The sequence below is a fragment of the Fundulus heteroclitus genome, chromosome 19, assembly GCF_011125445.2.
Source record: "Fundulus heteroclitus isolate FHET01 chromosome 19, MU-UCD_Fhet_4.1, whole genome shotgun sequence".
Taxonomy (NCBI): domain Eukaryota; kingdom Metazoa; phylum Chordata; class Actinopteri; order Cyprinodontiformes; family Fundulidae; genus Fundulus; species Fundulus heteroclitus.
This window is the reverse complement of record NC_046379.1, coordinates 14,489,348-14,516,120: the sequence shown is the minus strand read 5'-3', so window position 1 is coordinate 14,516,120 and position 26,773 is coordinate 14,489,348. Positions and strand designations below refer to the sequence as shown.

Below are 26,773 nucleotides of genomic sequence, written 5' to 3'. Positions count from 1 at the left end.
CTTAAAGTGATGTAGAAGCACCGACCTGGCACTGTTATGACTTTCTCACTGTGAAACGTATAATTTGAGAGAAATGCCGCAGTTCCCAGCTGTGACGCACACTGGAATGTGTTCTTAATCGTTTTTGAGAAGTAATGGGATGAATTTAATGACTAAAAAAACATAACAAATTTTGAGCCCAATCTCGTTCTAATCATTGAACCTAAAATGTTAGTTTGAATCAGAAAAAGGTCAAGTTTATATGTGTTATTGAATACTGTTTTAGAAGCAGGGTGATAGTTGGTAGAGCTGTTTCCTTGCAGCAAGGAGGTCCTGGGTTAAAGTCTCAGTGTTTCCTTGGAGTTTGGCTTTCTCTCACAGCCCAAAAACATGACTATTAGAGTGTTTTTGAAGCCTAACCTTATGTGAGTGTGTTCATGGTTGTTTGTCATGGGGTTCTTTATGGTGCCCTCTGATAGACGGGTTATCTGTCAATGATGTACAAAATAGATCGCTGACCTGGCTGAGTATGGTAGCAGAGTATAATTTTAAGAATATGACAATGTAGCTTTTTCATGGCAACTGTTTTGTTGATAAGGTAAACGATTCTAATGCTTGCTTAAATTTTATTGGTATAATCCTAATGCTGTTTAGATTTTATAAATTTTTTCTGATTCTTAATATCAGTGGATTAATATATGTTCAGATTAGGCGATGCAGTTTATGGGACCCACTGAAGAAGATCATGATGTAGCTGAATTTATTTGACATCATCTGACCAAACCACGCGTGAATCACATTAGTCAAAAGTGTCAAAGACGTAAATAAAGCACCACAACAGAATTTTCTCTTTCTTTCTTTCTTTCTTTCTTTCTTTCTTTCTTTCTTTCTTTCTTTCTTTCTTTCTTTCTTTCTTTCTTTCTTTCTTTGTCTGTCAAGTTCTGTGTTTTTTTGACGAAGCAACCAAAGATTCTATAAAGTGAGGTCGCTGCGACACCCAGTGGCCACTATCTGTAACTGCGAGCTCCTGCCCCCAGGGAAAAGGCAGGAGTTTTGTCTGCATTTGGTACCGGGAAAAAGACAAAAATGCTCCTCTTATCGCTTCTGTGTTTAACAAAAGAGAGAACGAAGCAGGGGTGTTGGTGAAGCCTTGTTTAAAATGCGCAGGGCGACACCCAGAGAGATCTCGAATTCTCGAATTCACCTGAAACCAGTCGGGCTTTCTTTCTGCCCTCCCTAATTGCCTTGATGCAAACATGCTCGCCAAGGTTTGGTCAGACTTTGAACGGAGACTTCGGGTCAAACTGCGATCTCTGAGACTATGGTGGCAGGTAGAGTACGTTTTATTATAATTGTGGCTAAATGTTGACTTTCTGGTTACTTTCTGACTAATGAGCAACGCATCTTTCGGATTAATTTTAAATTATGGATAATCATTCATTATTCATTCACTATTCCTGTCATTATATTTGCAGATATAGATAAAAAAAAAAGAAAAAGACAAAAAAAAGCTCTCTTCATTACTTTATTTATTTATTTTATCTGGTGAGAAAAAAATCAGGAAGTCAGTTACTAAACAAGGCATTCACTTGCACAGCGCAGTCATGCTTGCGCTGTGGTTAGTGTGGCGATGTTGATCAAAAGAGCTTCAGTGCACCGGAAAACATCTGACACGCACGTGTTGTATAAAACAGCAGATAAAATCTAAACTGCATTATTACAGAATGGAAGGATTTGGATGATGATCTGTGGTACAGTTTACTTTCCTCCACCAGTGAGCTGGCTCTAAGTTGTTTGGGATGGAAAACTATCTGTTACCTGTCAAAAGAAAGAGGGGGGAAAAAAACAAAAACAAATATGAGCCATCCTTCCCTGTTAAATCAGGGAACTTTTGTAAATTTAATCTGTGTTGAGTTATTATTTGATGCACCTGCAACTTTTCCCCTCTTAAAGATTTACAACTTGCCAAAAAGCAATGTAATTGCTAAACAGAAAAGCTGGCTCCTCCAATCATAGTAATGTATAGTATAATGGGAGGGGAAAAAGGGGGAAGAAGGTGCACAAGGAACGGGAACAGCCTTGTGAGGAAAGTGGAGCAATGCCATCTACCAGGAAATAAGCTTTATGGAAATGCTGATTACATTTTCTACAATGACCTGCCTACTCGGTCGTATCACTGCACTTGATCAAATGAAACTCAATGACTTGGAGGGCATGGGCATAGTTTTAAATAACCCACCTTCGCTTTCTTAGATTTTTTTTTTTTAATCAGATTTATTTTGTAAATGTCAGGGGGAGTAAAATTTTGGTTTAAATTTACCGTACTGTGAACCATAATCCCTTTTTCCTTCCACTCAACTTTCCAGTAACTATCAAAGTCAGCCATCTTTCCCATGACAGTGTGGACCATAACATTTCTATATTAAACCTAACTTTTTTTATTGAAACCTTTGTTTAGCTGTAAGCCATAATCATCTAAATAAACTGTATTAGACGCTTAAAATATATCACTTTATTATATTAGATTTACATTTGTATTAACTTACTGATATAAATTGCATATTTGCAATATATTCTAATTGATTGAGATGCACCTGTAGTCTTGGTACAAAACAACAGGCATTCAGGGAGATCTGGATCGTTGCCCTTTTCTAAATTCTCAGAAAGCACAGAAGCAGAGTGGGCCATCATGAAGGGCTTTTCTGTTGTGAAAATCTTCCCTACTGTTTGCTGAGGATGTTTGCTCACTCTGACAGCTTTTTAGCTTCACAAATGAGGAACTCAAGAGCGCAGAGGAAGTTAGTCAATAATTGCAGGCTGGATTTCTCAATGCCGCCTTGTTTTCTTTTTTTTCTTTTTTTAGGATGTTGAGCAGCAAAACTGAACATGTGCACATCCTTTTTTTTCTTTTTTTTTTTGAAAAAGCTTATTTTGCACCTAGGAACCAAGACAGCTTTCTTTCAGACCTGCTCAGATTTCCCGTTATTTGTGATTGTGAATGACAAATAAGTCTCTGGCAGCTCAGCTAGAAAGGTTTTTTGCTCTGTTTCTGACTCAACTTCCCATTGCACTGATGGCGAAATACAACATTTTCTACTTGTTTCTTTATTTCTGCAAAAGTCTGAGAGAAAAAAAACTTCGGTCAGTACTTCTCTGGCTTTGACGCCACTTCCTTTTGAAGAAACAAAAGAGAGAAAAAAATGCAGTTTCAGCTCCATTATCTGTGAGCGATGTTGCCAACCTACACACCTCTCAGTACGTTTTTCTGCTGGTTTCTTTCAACAGGCTGCCTTCCCTTTATCTGTGAATCCTTCAATGGCTGCTGACGACTATAACCCTGTGAGTATTCTGCGTTTTTCGTGACATTTGCAGAGGCGATTACTTCTGCTTCTCCTATTTTACGATGTCAGAGCTTGATATATGATTTGACCGAGCTGACGAGCCTTCACAACGGGAGGCAGGGTGCAGTTTTCTGCCACTCTCCTTTTGAAATTCACACGAGAGAATTGAGAGTAAATAGACAGACGTGGCAGAAGCTGAAAGTCGGAGAGCAGCGAAGGAGGGAAACAAAAAAAAAAAAAAAAAAAGGCAATGCACAGTAGAAACAGGATGTTCGGCGGACTTTTTCTTCTCGGTTGTTGCGTGTGAAAGTCTTCTCTTCTCGTCTTCCTCCTCTGACCTCCCCGTTGTCCTCTCTCAAAGGTCTCCCTGCGGCACAAGTCGAAGAAGAAGACCCGAGGAGGTAAGCTGGCTCTTTTAGCTCCGCATCTACTGCAAGGGTCAACCCCCCCCCTCCTCCCCTCCTCCCCCCAGCTGTACATTAGACCACCGGTGGGCGTGTGAGAAGCAACAGGGCAATTAGTGTGTACAGAGGGATTTTAGATAACCCACAGGGACTTTCACTTCACTTCTTTACTGCTCTGCGTCGGCTCTCTTCGTTTCTTATAGCCTAACTCTTAAGTTTTATCCTTGTTAATGCTGCCTTACTAATCATCCCCTCAGGTAGGGCTTTTACTGGACCACGGCAATTTAGAGCTGGCTGTTTTTATAGATGCTGTGTGGGGTTGTTTGTGCTATTTTTAGTGTATTGATCATTTCAGTGACCTACATTGGCTCGGATGGAAAATTTTCTTTTGTCGGCGTGTTTCAGTTGGGATGCTAGACTTCACCTAGAGGCTTCGGCTAATGCCTCGCTTGCTTGCAACAAGGTCTCTGTGGACTCAGGCACATGCCTCTTTTCTCCACAGGCAATGGTACCATGAGCAGAAGGCGAATCTCCGTCAAAGAGCTCGGTCAGCCGGACCACCAGGGCTGGCTTTACAGGAAGAAGGAGACCAAGGGCTTCCTGGGCATCAAATGGAAGAAGTACTGGTTTGTCCTTAAGAAGACGGCTCTCTACTGGTACTCCAACCAGCTGGTGAGTTTGACGTAGACCCAGCCCAGCATGTTGTCCAAAATTCAACGCACGGCTACAAATGTACAACATAACGACTGCGGGTTTTTTTTTTGCTTCAGTCATCCTGTTGTCTTGGTAGCAACCACATCCCCCCCTAATTTACTGAGATTCTCTTTTGATTGTCCAACAAGCATTGGTTGCACTGCATTTTATTTTTTGGGTATCAGAGTATAGGGGGCTAAAGACAAATGCAAGACACACTTTTGAGGTGTTTTATTTTAAGAAACATTTGAAAGAGATGCATTATTCTTCTACGGTTATGCTGTACTTTGTGTTGTTTTATTGTATAACATCACAATAGAGTTAATTGTTCACTGTTGTAAGATGACAAAGATTTAAAATAAAAAAAAAAATGTTTTTAGTTGTTTTTGGGGGCTTTGTTGTATAGAAATAACACTGTTAAAATAGGTGATTATTTCCTATCTTTCTGGATTTTATTCAGGGTTATAAAAGTAAAGGGGAATTTAAAAACCCCCGACATAAAACACTTTTTTTCGTTACAGAAGTTGAAACCGAGCACTTTTTTGTGTCTTTTTTTCCACTTCATAATAATGCGATACTTTGGTGTTGCTTCATAATATGGATGTGAAGCAGCACATTTAATTTTTGCAGCAGGTGGCCTTTCTCTCGCATTTTTTGTTTCGCCCTTTTTGTCTTTCTCGTCAAAACGATACCACACGTGGTTCTCTAACTTTGCTGGCAAATGCCATCACGGGGTAATGTGACATGGCTGCTGTGGACTTGGTGCTCGAGTTAATGTCTGCAGTCTCTTTATATCTGAACGGAAACTGTAAAAGAAGAACAATTACTTTGCTGTATCTGTAGAGGTCACTAGGAGCAGAGGCGACATCACGCGGCTCCTTTCAGAGAGCACTTATTGTAAAAAAAGGGTTTTAAGACTTTTTTTTTTTTAAAGCAAAGATAAAACTATTCCGCAGTTTAGCATCGTGTATTGATGATTAGCCTGGCCTGTAATTCCTAGGAGAATATTAACTTTTACCTAAAGCTTTGTGCAAATTTCATTTCTTGTCCATAACAGACAGCTAATAGAAGCGCAAATGGTTTAAAGAGAGCAGCTTTAGCATTTAGTCTTCTTGTTATCTGCTAATATTTCTGGTCCCTCTGTCTGGCCTCCTGAATGGATCAAAGACATGTTATAAATCAAGCTGCCTTTTAACTAGCTTCTTAAATCGTGCATCTCTGTGTTTCCTCTGAGTTCACTGAAATAAAAAATGGCTAACTTTGAGTCTTCTTCGGTTAGTCACAGCATCCCCACCGAAGAGCGTTATTAATGGTGCTCTCACTCATCGGAATCATAAACAAATATATTTTTCGTGACCAACAATATGAGAAAGAGAAGTGGTATGGCAGTGTTGATTTTTTTTATTATTATTTTTGGGCTGTTGTGGAGATGACTAACATCGTTTTGATCCACAAATATTGTAGCAAATATTTATTTTGATTTCCTTTAGTCTTTGTCCCTAATTAGCCTGTTATTTTGAATAATTACTGCTGTCCGTAAGCACATTATTTTAGCCTAAATGAGGTATGATTCATGTGTTAATCCTGTCAGTCTTGCCCCAGGGCAGGTGTGGCTACTAATCTAGCTCACCACCTGTGAGCACCATGTGAGCGTCATGGTGCTGTGAACGTTTGTTAATGGGTGAATGACTGACATTAGTGTAAAGCTCTTTGGGGTTGTCAGACTTCATAAAGCGCTAAAGAAGTACAAGCCATTTACCATTTTAAAAGTTGCAAAGATGTTGATATTGTCACAGTAAGAATCTGCATGTTTTTTTTTTCTACTGCAAATAAGAATAAACAGTAAAAAGTTATCCTTTAATGCGTTCTTAATTATGGTTGCACAGACCAAACGCATCTGTGTGGCTGTGCAGCTTTTAGTCTAGCACTTCACACATCTAACCCCCCCCATGCTAACGCGGCGCGAAGCAGCACGGAGGGCAGAGGAGTCATGCTCGTTTCTTCCACCTCGGTCTCCCTGTCATTCTGCTGCAACAGGAACTGCGCTTTGTTTCCTGTGTGTGTCACTACCAGACCGTCAGCCCAGAGGCAGACAGCCTTAACGCGCATGCATACACACAGCGCTGTAAAACGTCTTCGTTCCCTTGCAGATTTCTTCTGTTTTTGCTTCGTTTGGCACCCTTAAATGTTGAACGTCATCAAATAAATTTCGATATCTCACCAGGACGATCCAAGTAAACCCAAAATGCAGTTTTGTTGAAGATTTAATTTATTGATGGGGAACAATCCATCGAAATCAACCTCTCCCTATGTGAAAAAGTTTAAAAACGATAACTGGTTGCGCCACCATTGTTCCACAATCTGCCTTCAAGGATTTACACTAACTGGTGATGCGTCTTTTATATCCCGGTGAAGGAATTTTGGCCTGCTCCCCCTTGCAGTATTGTTCAGACACATCTGAGGGTTTATTAGTATGAACATCCAGTTTGAGGTGTTGTCACAGCATCTCGGTCTGATCCAAGTCTGTCGTCTGCGCCAGAACCTTTGCTTTAATGACCCAAGTGTGCTTAAGAGTTGAAGAATAGGAAACAGAGCCATTCAATTTCATCACGATATCTTGTTGTATTTATTATGATAACAGCAAAAGTAATGCACAAATGTTTTGTTTTTACAATTTGTCACATTCTCTTGGCTATAAATGAATGACTGCTTTGGTTGTGTCGCACAAATACGAATACGCCTATTAATAATAAAAGTCACACCTGCTCAAATGTGCCACTGCTCCACACCAGATTAATAAGGTATTACAAACATTATGAATTGTAGTTTATTATCATCATGATGAATCAAACTCTTTTTTACCGCTCCAAGACGACATACTGCCACCAGCCAGTTTGTCCGCAGGGATGATGCCCTCTTTCTTAGATGCTGTTACTTTTATGCCCGGACAAGAAGACTTTCCCAAAAGCTTCACTTTTATCTATTTAATTTTCAGCATATTTGCTTTTTGGGAGATGTGTGAAGGACTTTCGTCTTCGAGCATTGGTTTTCATCTTTGAACTCTCCCATGGATGCCGTTTTTCTTTAGTGAACACTGACCTTCACCGAGGCAAAGGATGTTGTGGATTTTGTTCTTTTGTGACGTCTAGAATGAGAGGAGAAATTACCTGGTAGCCCGGCCACTTCTGGTTGGATTCTCCACTGTTCCACGGTTACTCCATTTGAGTAGAATATTTCTCACTCTGCTAAACCCTTAGAAATGTCCATTTAACCCTTTCCAGACTGATGGATGTCAGTGAATTTGAAATCCGCTTTTTCAATCTACTATTTCTTCCCATATTAAAATTAGTATGGTCTAAAACATTTACGGTTTGATGAAAAAAGAATCAAAAACGGGAACTCTGTAAGGGGACAAGTACTCTTTCACAAAACTTTAACTGGAGCGGCGGCTTTGGTCAGAATTAATGTATGTCACAATCACCAGCTGCAGCTCGGCGGCGGGTGTTGCCAGGAAGTGGTTTGAAAGCCATCGCCTGCGTCTTAACGCGCTCACCGTTGTTTGTTTTCTGTGTTGCAGGCGGAGAAGGCAGAGGGCTACATTGACCTCACCAACTTCATGATAGACGTAGCCATCGAGTGCAAGAAAAAGCAGTAAGCTCGAAGTTTCCCCTCTTTCAACCGTTCGTAGTCATCTGGATGACGTGGTCGTGATTCAGTCAACACCACCTTATTCGACTAGACATTGAACTTAACTAATTTTATACCTACAGCTGAGTGTCATAGGAAGTGTTCCCACACACTGTTACGGGAAGTGTTTATTTTACTAATTCACCAAAAAGAGGTTCTTTGAAATAGGAAAGTCACTTCCTGTTCCAGCAATCACATCTCATTGTAGGGTTGGAGTTTCATTGATTTCCATTTCTGCATAAATGTTACCAGAAACATTATGATGCTTTCTTCTGAAAATAGTTTAAAACCACAGTAAGCATTGCACTTTGTTTTTGTTCTGAGAACAATGATCCAGTATCACTTATCTGTGGGTGTCTAGGGAGATAATCTGGTGCATTAAAAGGTTTCTATGAAATGCCTCTCTAAATGCTCTCCTGTCTGCTTTTCCTCTCACAGTGCTTTCAAAGCCTGCCACCCTCAGGTCATGATGTTTTATTTTGCTGCTGAGAACCACGAGGACATGAATCGGTAAGTCATATTAGAGTGGAGGTGTCCAACACATTTTGCCAAAACCGTTATGTTTTTAAAGGAGTTGAGAGCCACAAAAATCAGATTTAAAAATAAATAAAACAATTTTTAATATTGATACGAGAAATGAGTCACATTTGCTGTTGTAAAAAGAAAAGCTTACGTATGTCTTTGGGGTTGTTTTCTGGTTTTGTCCAGAAAATGCTTGTTGATTTAGCAAAGTTTAAATCATGGGCAGGCCTGAGTTCCAGGTTTGAGAAAATGTCACTAAATGTTTTTGTCATTTTAATATGAAATTAAATTTAAAACAAACAACAACAAGAAATAGTTTTTGTTGTACCTGAAACTTTGAATTTGACGATAAACATGTTGTCCTAAATGAAAGAAAACTAGTGACCAGCTGCATCAAGCACCTGTGCATGCGGTCCAGATTGGTATCATTCCTAAACTGAGGTCGGGGGCCGAATGAAATCATACCAAGAGCCATAAATAGCCCCCGGGCCGCCCCTTGGAAACCCCTGCATTAGAGTATAACTTGTTTGAAAGGTAATGTTTTTTAAGACCAATCATTTGTTTCTTGCAGGTGGTTGAATAAGCTCGGGCTGGCCTCCATTCATTATGAGCAAACTGATCAAACGGCAGCTGGTAAGGCCCTGTTTTCAACACATTTCAATGCCAGCTGTGATCACAAATTTAGAGCTGAGTATTTGTGGCTGATTCACCAAGGATGTGTGTCAAAGCCAAATTAGAGCAATGTATAACCTCTGTGGTCATGTGTTTTTTTTGTTTTTTTGTTGTTTTTTTTATGTCTTTCCAAACACGTGGACGTTTAGAGTGCTATAGTGAAGCCAGCGATCATGAAGAAGCTGAGAGCGCAGAAATCCCCCCGCCGCCATACTCAGAACAGACGCTACGGGATACTGTGGATGCGCTGGATCCACCCGGGAGCACACATCAGGTCAGAGGAGATCCCTCCCCCCCAAAAAAATAAAAAAAATAAATAAAAAAAATAGCTCATTCATTCAATATCAATCCAGCCCATTCCTTGCTTTGTTTCTGCTCTTTCTGTCATTTTATGAATGGCTTTATACATGTGCCCGTCACAACGTACTTGTACCCAAATTTTATCATATTACAAAGGCAAAATCCAGTGTATATTATTGGGATTCCTACTGTTGGGGAAATACAATGTAGGGAACAATTTTGTTGTGGAAGATAAAACGATACATGGATTTCAAAGTTTTTTTAAGTAGAAAGTGAGGTGAGCATTTCTTCACAACTTTCTCCCTGACAAGTCTGCTTTGTTTTTCGGTCTTCATGTTGCTGTGGCTGTGTCCCCACGGAGACAAGATTAGGTGTTGCATCTTTGTTATGGCTGGCAATAGCATCCTCTGACTCTTCCTTTCTAACGAATCCACTCTCACACAACGTGTCCCCTGTGTCTGATCCCCTGTCATGGTGCTGTTAACTTCACATGAGTTGCACATGTGAAGTAGCACCACCAATGAACATAGCACCACCAATGAACATAGCACCACCAATGAACCCGGTATACCTACCAGCCTTTTCAGTCATGCTGCTTCCTCTTGTGTGGACGCACATTTAACAACTGCATCCTTACTGAGATTAATTTACACTCTGCTGGACTCTGTTTGCAAATAAAGTAACTTTTGAAGGCAGGTTATTCGTTGAGAAAAACAATATAATGTTAATAGGTATTTTTATATTTGTCCACCCCTTTTGCTGTGAAGCCCCTGAAAGGTTCTGGTGCAACCATTTACCTTCTAGAGTCACATAATTAATGAAATGAAGTCCATCTGTGTGCAATCTCTGTGTCGCGTGATCTGTCAGTGTAAACAAACCTTTTCTGAAAGGCCCCAGAGACTGCAGCACCGTTAAGCAAGACGCCCATGAAGGAGCTCTCCAAACAAGTCAGGGACAAAGTTGTTAGGTACAAGTCAGGGTGGGGTTATAAAACAATATCCAAATCTCTGATGGTCCCTGGAGAACCATCAGATCCATCATCTACAAAAGGCAACCAAAGCGCTGACAATACAGTCATTTTAAACACTCAAAAAGATCAGACAACAAAATAATTCAGTTTAAAAGGCATGTGCTGAGGAACAACGTGTCTTCAATTTGCTTTTAAAAACACTCAGTTCACTAATGACATGAAGATCCAAAGGAAACTGGTTCCAGAGGCTGGGTCCCACCCACTGAGCTATATTATACACTGGAGTGCTGATTTTTGCCGAAAAACTGAAGTCACTGGCCGCCATCTTGCTACTCCCTACTCTCACAGAATCCCATAGGATTTGGTTGCAACAACAAGCAGTTTTCTGGCTGTGTGAAAACGTTTCACATGTAATTCTACAGTCAGTGGATGTACTAACACTATCAACTACTAGGAAATGATGTGCTGAAATATTTTACATGTTTTTAAAGGAAATGGAAATGTTTAAAAGCAATTCAAAAACAAAGAGGAAGACAAAGGGGTGAGGCATTAGTTAAGACAGGTGGCTCCATTCTGAACAAGCAGAAAACGATTTAGACGCATACATATAGAGGATTAAACTAGCCGAGTCTAGAGCTAATAACGTATGAATGGCCTTCTCCAGGTCAGGACAACTTTAAAAAGCCTTAACTTTGGCTAAGAGCTTTTTTTTGTTTTTTTTTTCAAACTCTTAGCCTAAATCAATTTGATTTTAAACGTAAAATCCTTCTCAATTATTATCCCTACATTTTAAACGCTCTTATTTAGATTATGTATAATCTGATTGAAATTGACTTTGGAAAGTGCCTTGAGATGACATGTATCATGAATGGGCGCTATATAAATAAAATTGAACTGAATTACAAGTCGTGGCGTTGTCGCCAAATACCATACGTTCAGGCTTTTGTTTGTTTAAAAATCCAAACAGTTGGTTGCACTGCTCTGATTATTTAGGGGTATCATAGTAAAGGGTCACAACCTCAAAGCCACATAATTTATTTGTGGATTTTGATGTTTTCTCTCTGCTTCACAGATATGTGTCAGTTTGTGTTGGGCTGTCCTATAAAACACCAATAAAATACATTGACGTTTGTGTTTGTAACATAACCAAATGTTAAAAACCTCAACACATTTGAATGCATCTGAACACATTTTTGTTTTTTTATTTTAGGGCACTCTTCCTCCCCCCTATTCCTCCACAGCTTCCGGAGAAGCGAGCGATTTGCTCTCCTCCCCCGTCAGTACCATGACGTCGCAGAGCTCGGCCTCGTCGCTCGCCAAGCAGCGGCAGTCCTGGCTGGACCTCGTCTCGCAGGCGTCCTCTACTCCGGCGGTGGAAACGGCAGTGGTGTGCTCTGTCCAGGTCCACTCGCACTGTCCGCCACAAGGAAGAGAGGAAGGGGGAGGAGCATCGGAAGGCTCCGTTTCACAGGACTCCTTGGACTCAAATGGGTCCAACAATGACAGCCCTGTGGCGCAAGGGGAGGAGCAGAGGGATGTTTTAGGTGCTCAAATTGAAGGTAGGTGTTTACTATTTTAATTTGATTTGAGATTTATTGTTAATTTATTTGCTTTCCTCCTGTGACGTGCTTTATGTCCCTCCAGTTCTGTTTTACCTTTTAATCCCCTAGAGCTCATATACTCGTGGTATGCCAGTGGGCTGTATAATAAATTGTCACTTTACCCTCTTGCAGGCAAGTGTGAGAACACCTCGGACGAGATGGAAAAGCTGTACATTCATCTTAAGGAGGCCAGCCTCTCGCCGATAGGCGATCGCAAACCATCCACGAAAAGGGAATTCAGGGCATCTTTTGTCAAACGCTGTAAAAACCAGACCGTTAATGATAAGCTACACCATATCAGGGCACTCAAAAGCACGTTAAAGGTACGCAATAGCATTTGAGGTTTTTGAAATTATCTGCAAATGTCTTTGTGTTGATAACAAATAAGAGCTATTTTAGATTTCATTTTGTCTTGTTTTGTTATTTTTGTGGCACAGTCTAAAGAGGCGGACTTGCAAGCAATAGAGCAGGTGCTGACCGACCCGGAGCTTTCCTCGGAGAAGTTCAGAGGGTGGAAGGAGGCCAACGCGCCTTTAATGACGGAGATCTGCCTCAAAACCGACCAGAGGGTGGCGCCAGAGGCTGCGATGACTGAAGCGTCAGTCGCTGCTCCTGTTCCGGAGACCAGTTTATAAGGGACTCTCCTAATGACTTATTTCAGCGCGTTTGGACGTGGACCTCATGGTTGCATTTTTTTGTGAATGCACACTTACTGCTGTGATTTAGTCAGCTAACACTTCAGATCCATGAAAGCGCATATTTAAGTGCTGTTTCACATGTTGATGAATCTGTAAAGTGTTGTGTTTTTTTTGTTTTTTGTTTTTTTATGTTGAGATGCAAACATGAGCAATACACATGAAAATGTGATTTCTGGTTTAGTATTAGTGTTTCTGTCCAGCTGGTGAGATTAGCCAATTTTTTCAGCTGAGTGTTTTTAGCTAAAATTTTACTTCACACTTTTTGAACTGTATGAAATTGAGTAGATCGAGAGACATTTGTCTTCTGCACAAAAACACTGTTTGGTTGCGGGGGAGGGGGGGGGGTTTACTGTATAATTTATCTACATTGTATTCATCTGTAGTGAACTCGGAGTGCTGTTTTTAAGTTGCTGACTGCTAATTATTGGTGCCATGCACCATCTGTGCCTGTTACAAGCAACCCTACAGCCATGATTTTTTCCCTGTGCTTTAGATGTCACGTTGTGCTTTATATTAACTGTCCTGACTGAAATATAAGGCCTTTTTTTTCCTTTTTTTTTTTTTTTTTACAATAAATCACAAATGCTGATAGTTTCAGATTAATAGGGATTCAAATTATTGTTGATAAACATTTTAAAACTTTGCTAAAACACTAAGAATGTGCTTTGAAACCATAAATGTTTAAGGATTACCTCAAACTGGATCGACTTAGCAGAGTTCATTGGCATTGTTACCCGATATGCTTTACAAAAGCTATTCTAGGGACTGGGAAAAAAGCCCTAAACATTTCGCTGCAAGTTACTGAGAAGTGTTGTCATTTAGGCATGAACATCAAACATGATGTGTATGGGTGCATAATATAAGTATGCAATAAATATTGGCTAATGGATGCTTCAGAAGGAAATGCAAGCATCAGCCGTCTTTCAACTATGATCACATTTTAAGTGGTAGAGGATCATCCAAGTTTGCTAAAAACAATTTACTAGTTCTACTCTAAAATATGCACAGATAAAAAAAGTGACATTTAACTTCACATCACATTGCAAATGAATAAAACATTTGGCACCTTACAGCTGTAGTCGTACTGGTTGTTTATTAATAAAAAAAAAAAAAAAAAAACCTTTACCAATTATTGCAACATTTGTCCAGAAAAGAATTGGCAACTAGTTTTGAACAAATTTTATTTTTGTTCTTTTTGTACGATTTGGGCTAATAATCAGACAGCAACAAGTATACCTTATGTGACCGCACAGGGACATGTTTAGATGCCTGGATAAAACCTGGAACATGATTAATACAAAACCTAATGTAAGGGGTCCTGCCTGACTCCATGTGAAATATATATATATATGTTTTAATCTTTATAGTAATGTTTTGTGTAAATATGTTTATAATAAGCAATGTGTGTCTTTGTGTTTTAATATACTTGTAGTGCTTTTTCTTTTTTTTTGTACAGAAAATAAAGCAAAGCCTGAATTTCCAGTTGGCTGTTCTTTGTAGTTTGTATGCTTCTTCACGGAGCCTTGATTTACAGTGTCCAGCCGTTGTCTTTCTGCATATCCAAGACCGGATCGTGGGGCAACAGTTCGAGAATGTCTCTCCCCAGCGACTTACACTAGCTCTTTCTGGGGGATCCCAAGAAACAGCTAGAATGGTTGTTTGTCCTGTTTGTCTCTGTGATGCCCTGCGATAGACTGGCGATTTGTCCAGGGTGTACTCCGCCTCTCGCCCCTTGACAGCTGGAGATAGGCACCAGCACTCCTCGAGACCCCACAAGGGATAGGCGTGTTAAAACATGGATGGATGGATGTTTCTTCACCACAAAAGACCGGAGCAGTGCCTGAATTGCAGCAGAGGAAACCCCAATGGATCTGTCCATCCCTCGTTCCATCCTACAATCACTCAGGAACCAGACACCAAGAAACTCCTCCGCAGGGATTTGCAGTGTTAAACAAAAGGTCCCATGCATTTATGTACATTCTAGACTTTTTAGATGCACATATTTGGTATGTCTCTAACAGCTTTGCATATCAAGACTAATCTTCTTTGCAAAATAGCTCAAGCTGAGTCGTATAGAATGGAGTGTGCAAACAGCAATTCTTATATATTACAACTTTTTTCATTTAGGTTTAGGTCTAAAGTCTTTATAACACATGAGTTTGCTGTGATATAAACAACTCCATCATAGCTCTGGTTGTATGTTTAGATTGATTGTCCTTCTAAGGGCGGACCTCTGCCCCAATCTCAACTCTTTTAGAGCCTACAATAGGTTCTATCTCAGGTTTGCCCTGAATTTAAGTTTTATTCATCTTCCATCACCTCTGAATAATTTCCATATGGTTGCAGAAGAAAAGGTCTCTGCATCATAATGCTGCTACCACCATGTTTAACCATGGGGATTGTGTGTGCAGTGTTTGTTTTACTCTAAACAAACCAATTTGCATGTTGGCTCAATTTCAGCTACTAAGCAGAACACCTCCCTCCTTATGTCGGCTGTGTCTGCATACAACAGATTTTTATACCTGAGCTGTGGATCTCTGCAGCACCTCCGGAATTACAACAAGCCTATAGGCTGCTTGTTTGACTAATGATTAATTTTGCTCAGGGTGTCAGTTTAGGTGCATAATCCTTTATTGTATGGTCCATACTCTGTCCGTTTTAATACAACGTATTGAGCAGTGCGCTATCCGACACCGTCAGACTTGAATATTGTTTTATAGCCTAACCCTGGCTTGAACGTCTCCACAACTTACCTCAGGACTTTCTTTGGCCTTTATTAAGCCTTTTGTTTTGCTCTATGCTCCTTAACAAGGCTCTGGGGCCTTTAAATAGGTGACTCCTTAAGACAATTTTTGTTCCTTGATTTTTATTCATTTACTTTAAAGATATCACAAGAAATATGGGGCTGAATACACATCTTTGCCAAACTTTTTGTGGTTTTATTTGGTGGTCTATCACATAAAATCCCAACGAAATACAAAGACACACGTGCTTGTAGCGTGACGGCATGTAAAAAACTGCTCAAAGGGTAATAACGCCGTTGCAAGGCACTGTACTGGATGCCATTTAGTGCAACGTGCAGTTCCCATATGCTGCCACTAGGAGTCGCGCGTCCCTCTGCAAATTCCCCGTTGAGGTTATGCGCCATATTGCCAGTCTCCTCCATCTCACCAAACACCGAGCATGCACGTCTTACGCCGGTTATAGAGGAGAATATCTTTAAATATTCAGAGTGACCCGTGAGCCGAAGCGCGCCACCATGGAGGCCGTCAAAGCCTTTAACAACGAGGTTTGTGTGAGAACCAGTGGCGAGAAGACAAACGCTCAACAGTTCGCGTATCTGTTGTTTGAGTCATATTTTCTGAAGCTAGTTAGCCAACGTTAGCTGCGGGGTAGCAAAGAGGGAGAGGAGGGCAGTATCACACAAGGCCGCGCAACATAATTCTCTGCTACGTCGTTATTCATGTGTAATGGGCCGTCATTAGTGCAAATGTGGGCTGAATATTGTTCACAGGATACGCCTCGTTTGGGAGGGAAATTTATTGACGATAATTTTGTGCAGGCAGATGCGAAAGGCTACAAACTAGTGGGCTAGCGAAACAACCTTACGTGATAACTTGTTAGGTTGACTAATATATATATATATATAATGCGATTAAATGCTTCGTCAGTCACTTTGGTGTACACCTGGCCTCGTGTTTTATTTATATTTGCACCACTAAAGCACGCTGTGCTGAGTGAACGTTGTTGCACGTCGAGACGAGCGCTAAATAACACGATTAGCCGGAATGTGGCTAACAAGCGCTGCTATTATTCGTCTGCATAGACGCTGATGTCCATCCAGCCCGGTCTGGCTGCACCTTCGCCGTCCATTCGCCTGCTGCTGTTTTACAAGCTGCATCCAAAATCTTGCAAGGAAGTTAATTAATTTATTTGTCAGCGTTAATTATGTGATAATAAAAAAACAACCGATTGAACCGAGTCTGGCGATAGCAAAAGCTGGTTAACTGCTGACCACGACGAAATCAAAACAAAGCTTCTAATTTGTACATCTGGCCGGAGAAGAGGGCTTGCTCACATTTGCTTGATGTTCAGAAGGTCTCTGACTGGTTTTTTTTGGCATGTTGTGACTGTGTGGTGTCCTCTCGTCTTTCAGCTGTACACATTGACTGAGTACAAGCCGCCGATCTCTAAGGCCAAGATGACTCAGATCACCAAGTCAGGAATCAAGGCCATAAAAGTAAGTATGCTGAAGGATGAGGCAGGTAATCGATGAATAAAGCAAACTTAACTGAAGCGAATTGTTGTCCGCTTATTAAATCGTACCCTTTTATGGTTCCTAAACCGCCCCTCCTTTGTAGGTCCAAAATTCCTGTTATATAAAAAGATAATATATGCCGTTATGAAGTATCAACACGTACCAGTGTATAACTCTGAAATTCTTGGCATTTGTTATTAAATGTAGAAGTCAATAGTTAGATCTACTTAGCAGCTTTCAGAGGAGCTTCTCAATAAATCAACTGCTTTATTTACAATATTTGGTAGAATTATTTTTCAATTTTTTACCATTCACATTTTTTATCCCAGTAATACTTTCAGCCTGTTGGATGGACTCCATTGATGCTCTTACCTAATATAGAGTTTAGTGTCTGAGATGCTAATGCTCGCAGGAATCAGTGAGAACATCTTTTTGACCTATAACACGTTATTTAAAAACAATCTGACAAGAATATGGCAGCGGGACGCTTTACTGATATTGTGGAGTCCTAGCTCACATTTACGCTGATAGCTTGATGTGCTCTCACAACTAAAGAAAAAAAGTTTACAGGAAGAACCACACTTTGGCAGGGCTGCCCTGGTGGGTTTCTACAAACTTATTTCGCTGCAGTTGTGATTCAGTTGCAGATCTATTTTGTACAGCTCAAAACGATTTTAAAAGATTTTTTCTTTTTTTCCCCCTTTCATTTAAGTATAAAATAAGAGTAGCAGAGCTTATTCCAAACCTCAGTACTGGTACATGTTTAACTGCATCCTCTCAAGTTTCCACATCTGTAACTTATACTCTAATGTCTCTACATTATCATGTACACTTAATATTTTTAGATTTTTTATTTATTTATTTTTTTGGATAAAAAAGAGAAAAAAATATTTTTAGATTTTGACAATATTTCTGTAAAGGGCGCTCTCCATTTTTTCCTGCACTACAGCAAGATTTGTTAAAAGAGAATCTCCGTGGGTGTGAATGCAAAACAAAGGCAAATCCAGTTAGGGCTGCACAACATATTGCGAACATGTCATTAGGGCGTTATCAGTGTGTGCAATATTTATATTGCAAAAGACTGTTTTGAGAGCAGTAATTGTTGGTTAATATATTCCAAGAGATAGGAACCTGCATTTTAAATGCTAATGTAATATTTAGCCAGTCTTACCGTAGCAGAGTCTCACACCAGACACAGATGACATTGTTCAAAGTGCTAAAGGTCACAGAGTGATGGCAGCAAAGAGGAGAAATACAGGAGAGAGGAAAATAGTTATATATTGCAACTGATATGGCAATTGTAACACTTTCTAAAATCATGAAGGCCTAATTCTAGCACCTGATCTTTCATGTAAACCACTTTTGAGTAGATCAGCATGACATTGTAACAAGAATAGATGAAGGTAAGGTACATTGTTTAACAAAGAACAAAGACGTTTTTATGGTTTAGATAATAGAGTGAAAAGTTGAAGGGTCGGGGTCCTCCTACGATATAAAGATTAGCAACTTGGTGACGCTATAATTTCTATTTTGTTTTTGTTGTTTTTCTTTTCTTTTTGGTTTTTAAAAAACATTTTTTGTAGATCTCTCATGGTATGTAGAGCAAGTACCTGAAAATAATCCAATCTAGAGGGCAAAAAGAATTTTATTAGATTGTTTTATAAAAAACTTAAACAAGGATTTGTACTGGAGACTGGTTTTAGTAAAAAATTATTTCTGTTGGAATTTTAAGCAATGCATTATAATAATTAATTATACTATTATCCTGATTGTATAATGTGAAGCTCTTGCTAGTAACTTAAGACTTTTTTAATAGCTGTGTTATTATCTGTTGTAAAAAGATGGTGTAAGCCATCTCCACTTTCTCGTTGTATTCTATATGAAGTGAAATATAATCTGAATTAATTTACTTCCTAAAAGATGGAAATTTTTGAAAGAGGATCTTATCTTCATTATAAAGGCTGCTCCATACTCCACGAGAACCGAGACGTTTGTTCTCGCTCCCGCACCAAATGCCGTCATTTTTCGTTCTTGCAGCTCTGTCGGGGGGCGGGGGGATGGTGTCCTCAATACTTGTTTTCAACACATAGTCTGGGCAGAATTTTATTCTTGCGGGTTGTCCAGCTACTCTACAGTCACTGGATAGGATTTGGATGGACATGTCTAGGTTCGAAAAGTGGAAATGTCTCATGTGTCTGTCATGTGTTTTAGCGGGGTAGACTTCGGCAGCTGAGCTTCTCGTGAAGTCCGAATAGACAGACCCAAAACAAACATTTATTCATGTTCTTGCCACCCCGACCACAAGAACAAAATTCTTGGCTATTGTGGAATATGTAGCAAGCTTCACACAGCAAGTTATGTGAACTACTGCTTTAGTTTTTTTTTCTATTAACTGGTGTTTGATGCTCTGATGTGCTTTACTGTGGTTAGCAACTCTTGCGTGGCTACAGCCACAGCAGAAAAGGGTCCACAGATGGGTTTGATTCAATAAAAAAAAAATTTCAGAGTCAATTTTATTACATAATTGGTTCTTGTATTTAAGAACAGAAGTTCCTTGTATTGTTGCAAGGCGAATGAAGTGGAAACTTCCCACTTTAGAGTGTTAAGGCAACTAAGACTCTATGTTGAGTTTTATGAAGTGACGTTAGAGCTTTTAAAAGGGGATCACACTCAGTTTTTAACTGAATGTAAAAGTCCATAATCTAAATGGTCAACCAAGAATCGTCACTGAAGCCAGTTTCCATTAACCTGACGCCGCCAGATAGATTTGCTTCGCATATCCATCTGGAAACCTTCCGTTGAAGTAATTTTGGGAAGGGGCGAAAATACTGGTTAGCTGATTGGCCTATGTTGGTGATAGACGGGCCAAATAAACCAATCAGATCAACGAAGCATATGACGTACTCGTCAACATGCTTCGTCGTCGCTCTGTTACGAGCGGCGACGAAAACACAACCACAAGCCAAGCTACTCTTGCTGCTGCAGGTAAAGGCTCGTTAGCTCAGCAAAGAAATACTCTGTAATTCCGATAAAATTTGGTCGATAGCCACGCTAACGCTAGTTTCATCGGCTGAAGCCGCCGTGTTCTTTAGACTGAACTGTCGATCTTCTCGTTGTGTCACACCTCAACCCGCCTCAAAGCCAACGCTGATTGGACGTTTGTTTGGTGAACGGCTCCAAATTTTTTTTAACGGAGAGTAGCCAGACTGATCTGCGAGTGAAACCTTGAAAGCTCGCGAGATCAGGATGGTCTCACGAGGCTAAGTTTCCATTGCTAATGTTAAGTCTCAGTAGACAGTTTCCCATCTTGTTCTTCGGAGATTTGCTCACCAAATAAGAGAGCACAGGGCAGAGAATGCCAAGTAGGCAGACTCTCTCCATAGTTTCCAATGAAAGTAATATCGGGCATAAACAGAAGATTGTTGATGCCACACATTACTTGTTTCTGAAGAAGCTCCAGATTAATATTGTCACGGTTCTAAAATGTCAAACGTTTGATACCGCAGCAACATATTTTTCTGTTAAGTGAATTACCATAGAACAGTGTTTTAACTTTATTATTGCCTTCATTGGTTCACTATTTATTAGCCGGCTGAGCCGTTGGCTGATTAACATTTTCCTGCGTTGATTCGTACCGTTGTAGAACCGAGCTTTGCGTGGTTAAGAACCGCTACGGGTCATGATAGCGTCAGTCTATTCCCTCCAGGAGGTTCACTACTTCACTGTTGCAGATACAGAAGCTTTACTGACCTATTTATGCCCTCAATCATCAGCGTCACTTGGAGCATTAGCAGAGCTAGCATGGGACATTGTTAAGCAATTTTTTATTTAATTTTTTTGTCCAGCCACCTCATCAGAAAAGTTCCTTTGAACAACACTTTTGTGTTTGCCTTGTTGGCTAAAAAGGGTCGCATGATTTTATTGTACTTTTTTCTGACTGTACTCGCCCTGCTAGCATAAAACCTCTAGCAGCAGATCAATGTTTCTGTCAGGTGAAACTACAGGGAGGGGAGAGGCTGAGTGTCTCTGCTATCGCAGCGCCGCTCCCAGAAGAAGCACGACAACTCGAGAAAATGAGAATGGGGCTGTCTGTATCGAAACTGTATCAAACTAATCAATACTATTTTTTTTTTTTAGTATTGATTAGTTTGAAATATCTAGTTTTGTCAACCCTACAACAGACTAATGAGTAAAACATGAAACTCTGGAGCAGTTTAAATCACTTAATGCCTATTTGTGGCCACTAACTTTACACATGAAATAGAAATAAACGTGACTCAGCATTTTACAGGCAGGAATCGATGCAGGAATCGACTAATCAAGATGCAGGAGAGCATGAAACCGCAACACAGTTCAGAACATCACAACTTTGTTAAAAAGGAGCTGCTTTTCACTGCATGGTGTTTAAGCAGCATATATTTGACTATCACAAGCCTCATCAAATACAGCCTGTTAATTTATATTAACATGCAACTCAACAAATTATCACCTGTCCATATCTATCATTACTTATTATCAGTACTATTGTTCAATGAGATTAAGAGCTTGTTATGCACATTAAGCCCTCATTTTGAGTTGAAACTGGAACATCTTTGGGAAATTATACTTGTGTTTAGAATTGGGTCCTGTTTGAATTGAAGATCCTGGGTCATTATTTGTCTTTATTTCTCATAAAGTTTTATTTTGGCAGCGTGTCTGTGTGGCTGGTTTCCTGGATGCTGGTCCAATCTGTAGGCTATTGTAAGAAAAGACATACTATATTTATTCTTAATATAAGCATTAACTGAAAATAAAAAATATTATATAAAGGCTTTTAAATCGCGGTGCGTTTTTTTAATTTTTTTTATTATTAATACTATATTAGAGATGCACGAATCAGTCTTTTTTTCTAAAATGGAGGTGCAAAATGCTGTTTGTTGATGCGTTTGTCTGCTAAAAATGGTCCAGGGTTTCTTCGTTTTGATGCATTCACTGAAAAGTGGGACACATCCTGCACATTTATTTAGTCACCGATCAGTCGGAGGGGAAATTGGGAGGAAAACTCCTCCGATTCCGACCTCTGGCCGATTGATTGGTGCATCTCTATAAAAGTAGAGAATAAACGGTCTGCGTATTTTGTCACTGCTGCCGTACATGGACTCATTTACAAACTAAACATTATTTCAGGACACCAGCCATCAACTGATGTGATTTCATCTATAATTGTAAATAAATCTGTTGTGTTTTTGTTGGTGTTCCTTTTGCTCTGTGTTGCCTGTGAATAACTCCTGTTTCCCCTTCCCTCAGCAGCTCTCCCAGCTCCCCCAAAGCACTGAAAGGGAAGCAGGAGGATGGGGTGGAGAGAGTTACAAAGAGATAAGAGAGTCCCTAACCAGCTTAGGTAGGAGTATGGGTTGTTCTACAAGGAGGATGATAGAAGACTAAAATCACTTGATCTTGATTTGCTCCCACACACCAGGAGAGGCAGAGCTTGTGCCGCCCTGGCTGTCATGCGTCGGTAGACAATAATTGTTTGAAGCTGAACGCAGTATCTTTCTTAAGAGGCCTTAAGAAGACGGTAGTGGTTTTGGTGTGATGAATACAGTGTACTTGTTAGTTTTTGCTGTAAGGTCATATGGATGTGATTGGAGCAATCACATGCTTGTTTAATTTTGAATTTAAGGAGGCCTAATAAGGCGGCTTGTTAGTTTGCTAGTAGTCGTTGAGAAAATACTGACTTTTAGGTTCGTAGGCATGCAGGTTGTACAGTTTAGTTTACATTAAACATAATTATCAGTAAGCTGGCCTTTATTTGCATCCTTTATATGCAGGCACCACATTTATTCCCTTTATTTTGCACAACAGGATGGGCATAATGAAGCGTTGAATTGAGAATACCATTAAAGGTTTTGTGTTGTAAATAAGGAAGGTCTTTTATTGCTTATTATTGGTATGTTTACCATATCCAGTGAGATTCTACTTGTCTCGTTGATCTGTTGATACATAAGGGTAGTTGCTTTTACTGTGTACTGAAATACAACCTTTTTAAAAGAAATGATAATAGTAGGGGAGAGACCTTCTTTCTTTGGCTCTAAGAGCTGCTGCTGAGGTCGATGTCAGCTACACACTTGGATTTGGCCTCATTTGTTGATTGCTCTGTGACCAATGGAAACCGATCACGAAACAAATGATCGTACAGCCTAAAGAGGTTCCCACCTGCAGACTTAGTTTTTTTTATTATTCTGCTTGAAAGTATTGTGCTCTTTCCTACACTAATTCCATTTATTTTATTGTGTCTTTAGGTTGTAGCTTGTGTTTGGTGTTGTATTTGTGGTATTTTAAAGTTTTAAAGGGCTGTTAAAGGGTAGTTTAGACAAGCAACTAGACTTAATGTGTACTGTAATGACTTAGACACACAACATATGGATGTGCTGGTCAGCATTTAGTTTAATCATACAGTGATTTCATGTGATAAAGTGTCACAAGGAATAGATGAGTGAAGGAATGAAGGGTTATTCAGTAAATGACAAACCCTAACCTCGGGTACTTTGTTAAACACTGCTACTCACTCCTTAAAATTGTGTTTGGATGATTTTTCTTGGTTTTAAATGGTTGCTGAACAGGTGTATTTCAATAAGGTAGAATATCATGGATATCACGGAAAGGCTAATCTATGTCAGTAACTCAATTCAACATGTGAAAAAAATATATATATATATATTTTTACTTTCCCATTGTTCTGAGGGTTGGTCAATCCAATGAGTGCTGTCAATTGAATCATTGTTTATACTGGCAAATGGAAACTTCCAGCTGCACTCAATTATGATCACTTACCAGGCGTTAATAGACCTTAGACATTTACGAGGTTTCAGCTCCAGCCATTAAATCCTTATGTGAATGGGGGTATATTTGTGAGCTTTTATTTCTATATATCAATATATATATCAAAATATATATATATATATATATATATATATATATATATATATATATATATATATATGTATAACAGTGATAAATTTTAATGGTTTATATCTGTTAAGTCTGATTATGGCTTACAGCTTAAACCCCAAACTATCTGCGAAAGTTAAAACAATACAGAAGACCAATAAATAAGGGAATTTTACCCCTGAATTTTCCCCTTATGATCATGTTATGGCCTACACACTCAAAGTGAAAAGTGATGCCTCAACAGTAGGGCTGAACGATTTTGGAAAATAATCTAATTGCGATTTTATTTCTTAATATTGCGATTTAATGTGATTTTTTTTCCAAGTTTAATTTATCATGTGTTTTTAAATATATACAAACAACAAATTAATTTGTTTCCTCGCCGTTCGAATTACTTGCTAAATGACCCACAGCATCTAAAGTCAGTGCAGAAATGATTGCGTTCTGCCTACAATATATTTCAATTTAATTTAGACTTTTCTCTGCATTAACCACAAGCAACAAAAATGGCCTCTAAATAAAGATGTAGAGGCCAAAAAAACAAGAACTTTTAATGTTTCTATTGATCAGAATTTTATTCAAGAGAACAGCTTTTAATTGATCCATCCTTGTTGAACATAAAGTGCAAAGTCCAACCAACAAGCAAGTCTATGTATTAAACTGATTGACCTGTACTTAATGCTATGTATGATTATACAAACTCTAAAACAAGTAATGAAGTTAGATTATCTCACTGCTGCAACTCTCTTCCCTTCCATGTGGAGGCAAACCCACTTCAGACATTTTACCGACACCTAATGGACGTGTCTCATTCTCCAATTGTTACATAGCCAAAAATTGCAGACCTCTGCGATTTGGAAATTGCGTTTTTTTAAATCGCGATTATATTGAAAATGCGATTAATTGTTTAGCCCTACTCAACAGTTTTCCATCGCTCAGGGAGGGTACGCCACAAAGTGTCATTGCTAATAGAGACGGCTGTTTATAGGATGCTGTTTCCAAGCATACTAATGGAAGGTTGAGTGGAAGGACAAGATGTGGCAGAAAAAGGTGCATTAGCAAAGAAGATAACTGCAGTCTTCAGAAGACTGGGAAGTGCTAGTTTAATCACAATGGTATCACCAAGCTAAACCTAATAGAGAATCCATGAAATATTGTCAAGAGGAAGATATCAGAGCAGAACCAACGCTGCAGACGGGCTAAAGGATGCCATCAAACCAACCTGGGCTTTCAGAAAACCCGCCGAGCCACAGGGCGATCACCTCCATGCAACACCGCTATTATGTTTTAATTCATGCAAAAGAAGGCCCAGCCTAGTATTATGCATGCTTTATAGCACATGGACATACGTTTCAGTAGGCTGACATTTCTGTGACAAATATATTTTTTAAAAGGATCTTATTTAATATTTATATTTTCTTAAAAACTAAATTTTGGGTTTTACTAGCTGTGAGCCATGGTCATCAAAATTTACAAAAATAAATGCCTGGCATTTATAGCTCTGTGTGTAATGAGTCTATATAGTATGAGTTTTTTTTTTATTGAATTGAATTGCTGAAATAGATGAACTTTGCATTTATATAATCGGTTTAGGTTTACCCGTTGCGCCCTGGGCTATGAGCCTGTATTTCCCATTTTCTCTTGTTTTCATTTATTGCTCTCTCATTTTGTTTCCTTTTTTTTCACGAGCGCTTAACAGAAATATGTATGCTTTGTCTAAACATTATATGAAAGTCATGTTCATTAAAACATACGCTGGGGATTTGGATCCTTTTAGCTGGGGCTGCACAATATCAGGAAAACATTCAGTTACAATACTGCTGCTGAATTATGAGATGGTGATTTAATTTACTATTAACTCCTACTTTCCTAAGACTTTTCTTTTTGCTCCTTTATCACACTGTCCCCTCCACTCTTTGAGCTTTAGCGTCTCGTCCACTAAAAATATACATCAGTGGGGATATAGAGAGCAGTAAAAGTCCACCCATCAAGCAGTAATATATCTGCATAAATGGGACTTGAAACATAATATCTGAAAAAATACTGTATAGAAGCAGCCCTTTGTGATATTGCACACATTTATATTTTGATGACTGTAATTTAATAATAATACATTTTATTTAAAAGTGCCTTTTAGAACACTCAAGGACACTGTACAGAACAAGCAGCATGATAACAATCAAGATAAAACGGCAAACAAAAGTTACAATGAACCGGCAATCACAGAGAGCATTCGCTTTTGAACAGATGGCTTTTGAGTTTGGACCTGATAAGATGAACGGTGTTGGCTTTGCGGATGTCTGCAGGGCTACAATTCCACAGTTTGGGAGCAGAGCGGGAGAAAGCTTTGCTCCGCATGGTGCTGAGGCAGAAAGGAAGAACAGTGAAGTGAACGGAAGAGAAGGATCTAAGGTGTAGGGAAGGTGTAGGGATGTGAAGGAGATCAGACAGGTACACTGCAAAAACGGAACTAAAAGTAAGTAGTTTCATGAAATGAGTGTATTTGTCCTTGATTTGATCAGGTATGTTTAAATGATCTGCCAATGGAATGAGATTTCTTGCACATAAAATGGGAACAACTCATCTCCATCATCGTATTTTTAGTGCAATAATATATCTAATTATCTTATTTTAGGGGTAAAAATACTAATTCCATTGGCAGATAATCTTCATTACCTGCTCAAATCAGGGACTAATACTCAGTTCAAGAAATTTTTA

At 39.3% G+C, this 26,773-nt stretch overlaps 2 protein-coding genes across 4 annotated transcripts in view; both read left to right on the top strand.

Annotated features, from left to right (window-relative positions):
* The first annotated feature begins 1,177 nt into the window (after positions 1-1,177).
* LOC118556031 (interactor protein for cytohesin exchange factors 1-like) lies at positions 1,178-13,964 on the top strand. The gene is made up of 11 exons (XM_012862081.3): positions 1,178-1,310; positions 3,265-3,318; positions 3,682-3,721; positions 4,227-4,396; positions 7,995-8,068; positions 8,543-8,614; positions 9,198-9,259; positions 9,448-9,572; positions 11,779-12,127; positions 12,302-12,492; positions 12,607-13,964. The coding sequence occupies exons 1-11, from the start codon at positions 1,236-1,238 to the stop codon at positions 12,802-12,804; spliced, it is 1,410 nt and encodes a 469-aa protein (XP_012717535.2). The 5' UTR covers positions 1,178-1,235; the 3' UTR covers positions 12,805-13,964.
* A 2,051-nt stretch (positions 13,965-16,015) lies between these two features.
* Positions 16,016-26,773, top strand: part of scaf8 (SR-related CTD-associated factor 8) — a 40,491-nt gene continuing 29,733 nt past the window's right edge. For all 3 annotated transcript variants that reach the window (XR_002428134.2, XM_012862043.3, XM_021316168.2), the window contains exons 1-2: positions 16,016-16,156; positions 17,024-17,107. Coding sequence is in view for 2 of the 3 variants with exons in the window: in XM_012862043.3 (XP_012717497.2) it covers positions 16,127-16,156; positions 17,024-17,107 (114 nt within the window). In the remaining variant the exon portion in view is untranslated. The remainder of the gene's footprint in view (positions 16,157-17,023; positions 17,108-26,773) is intronic.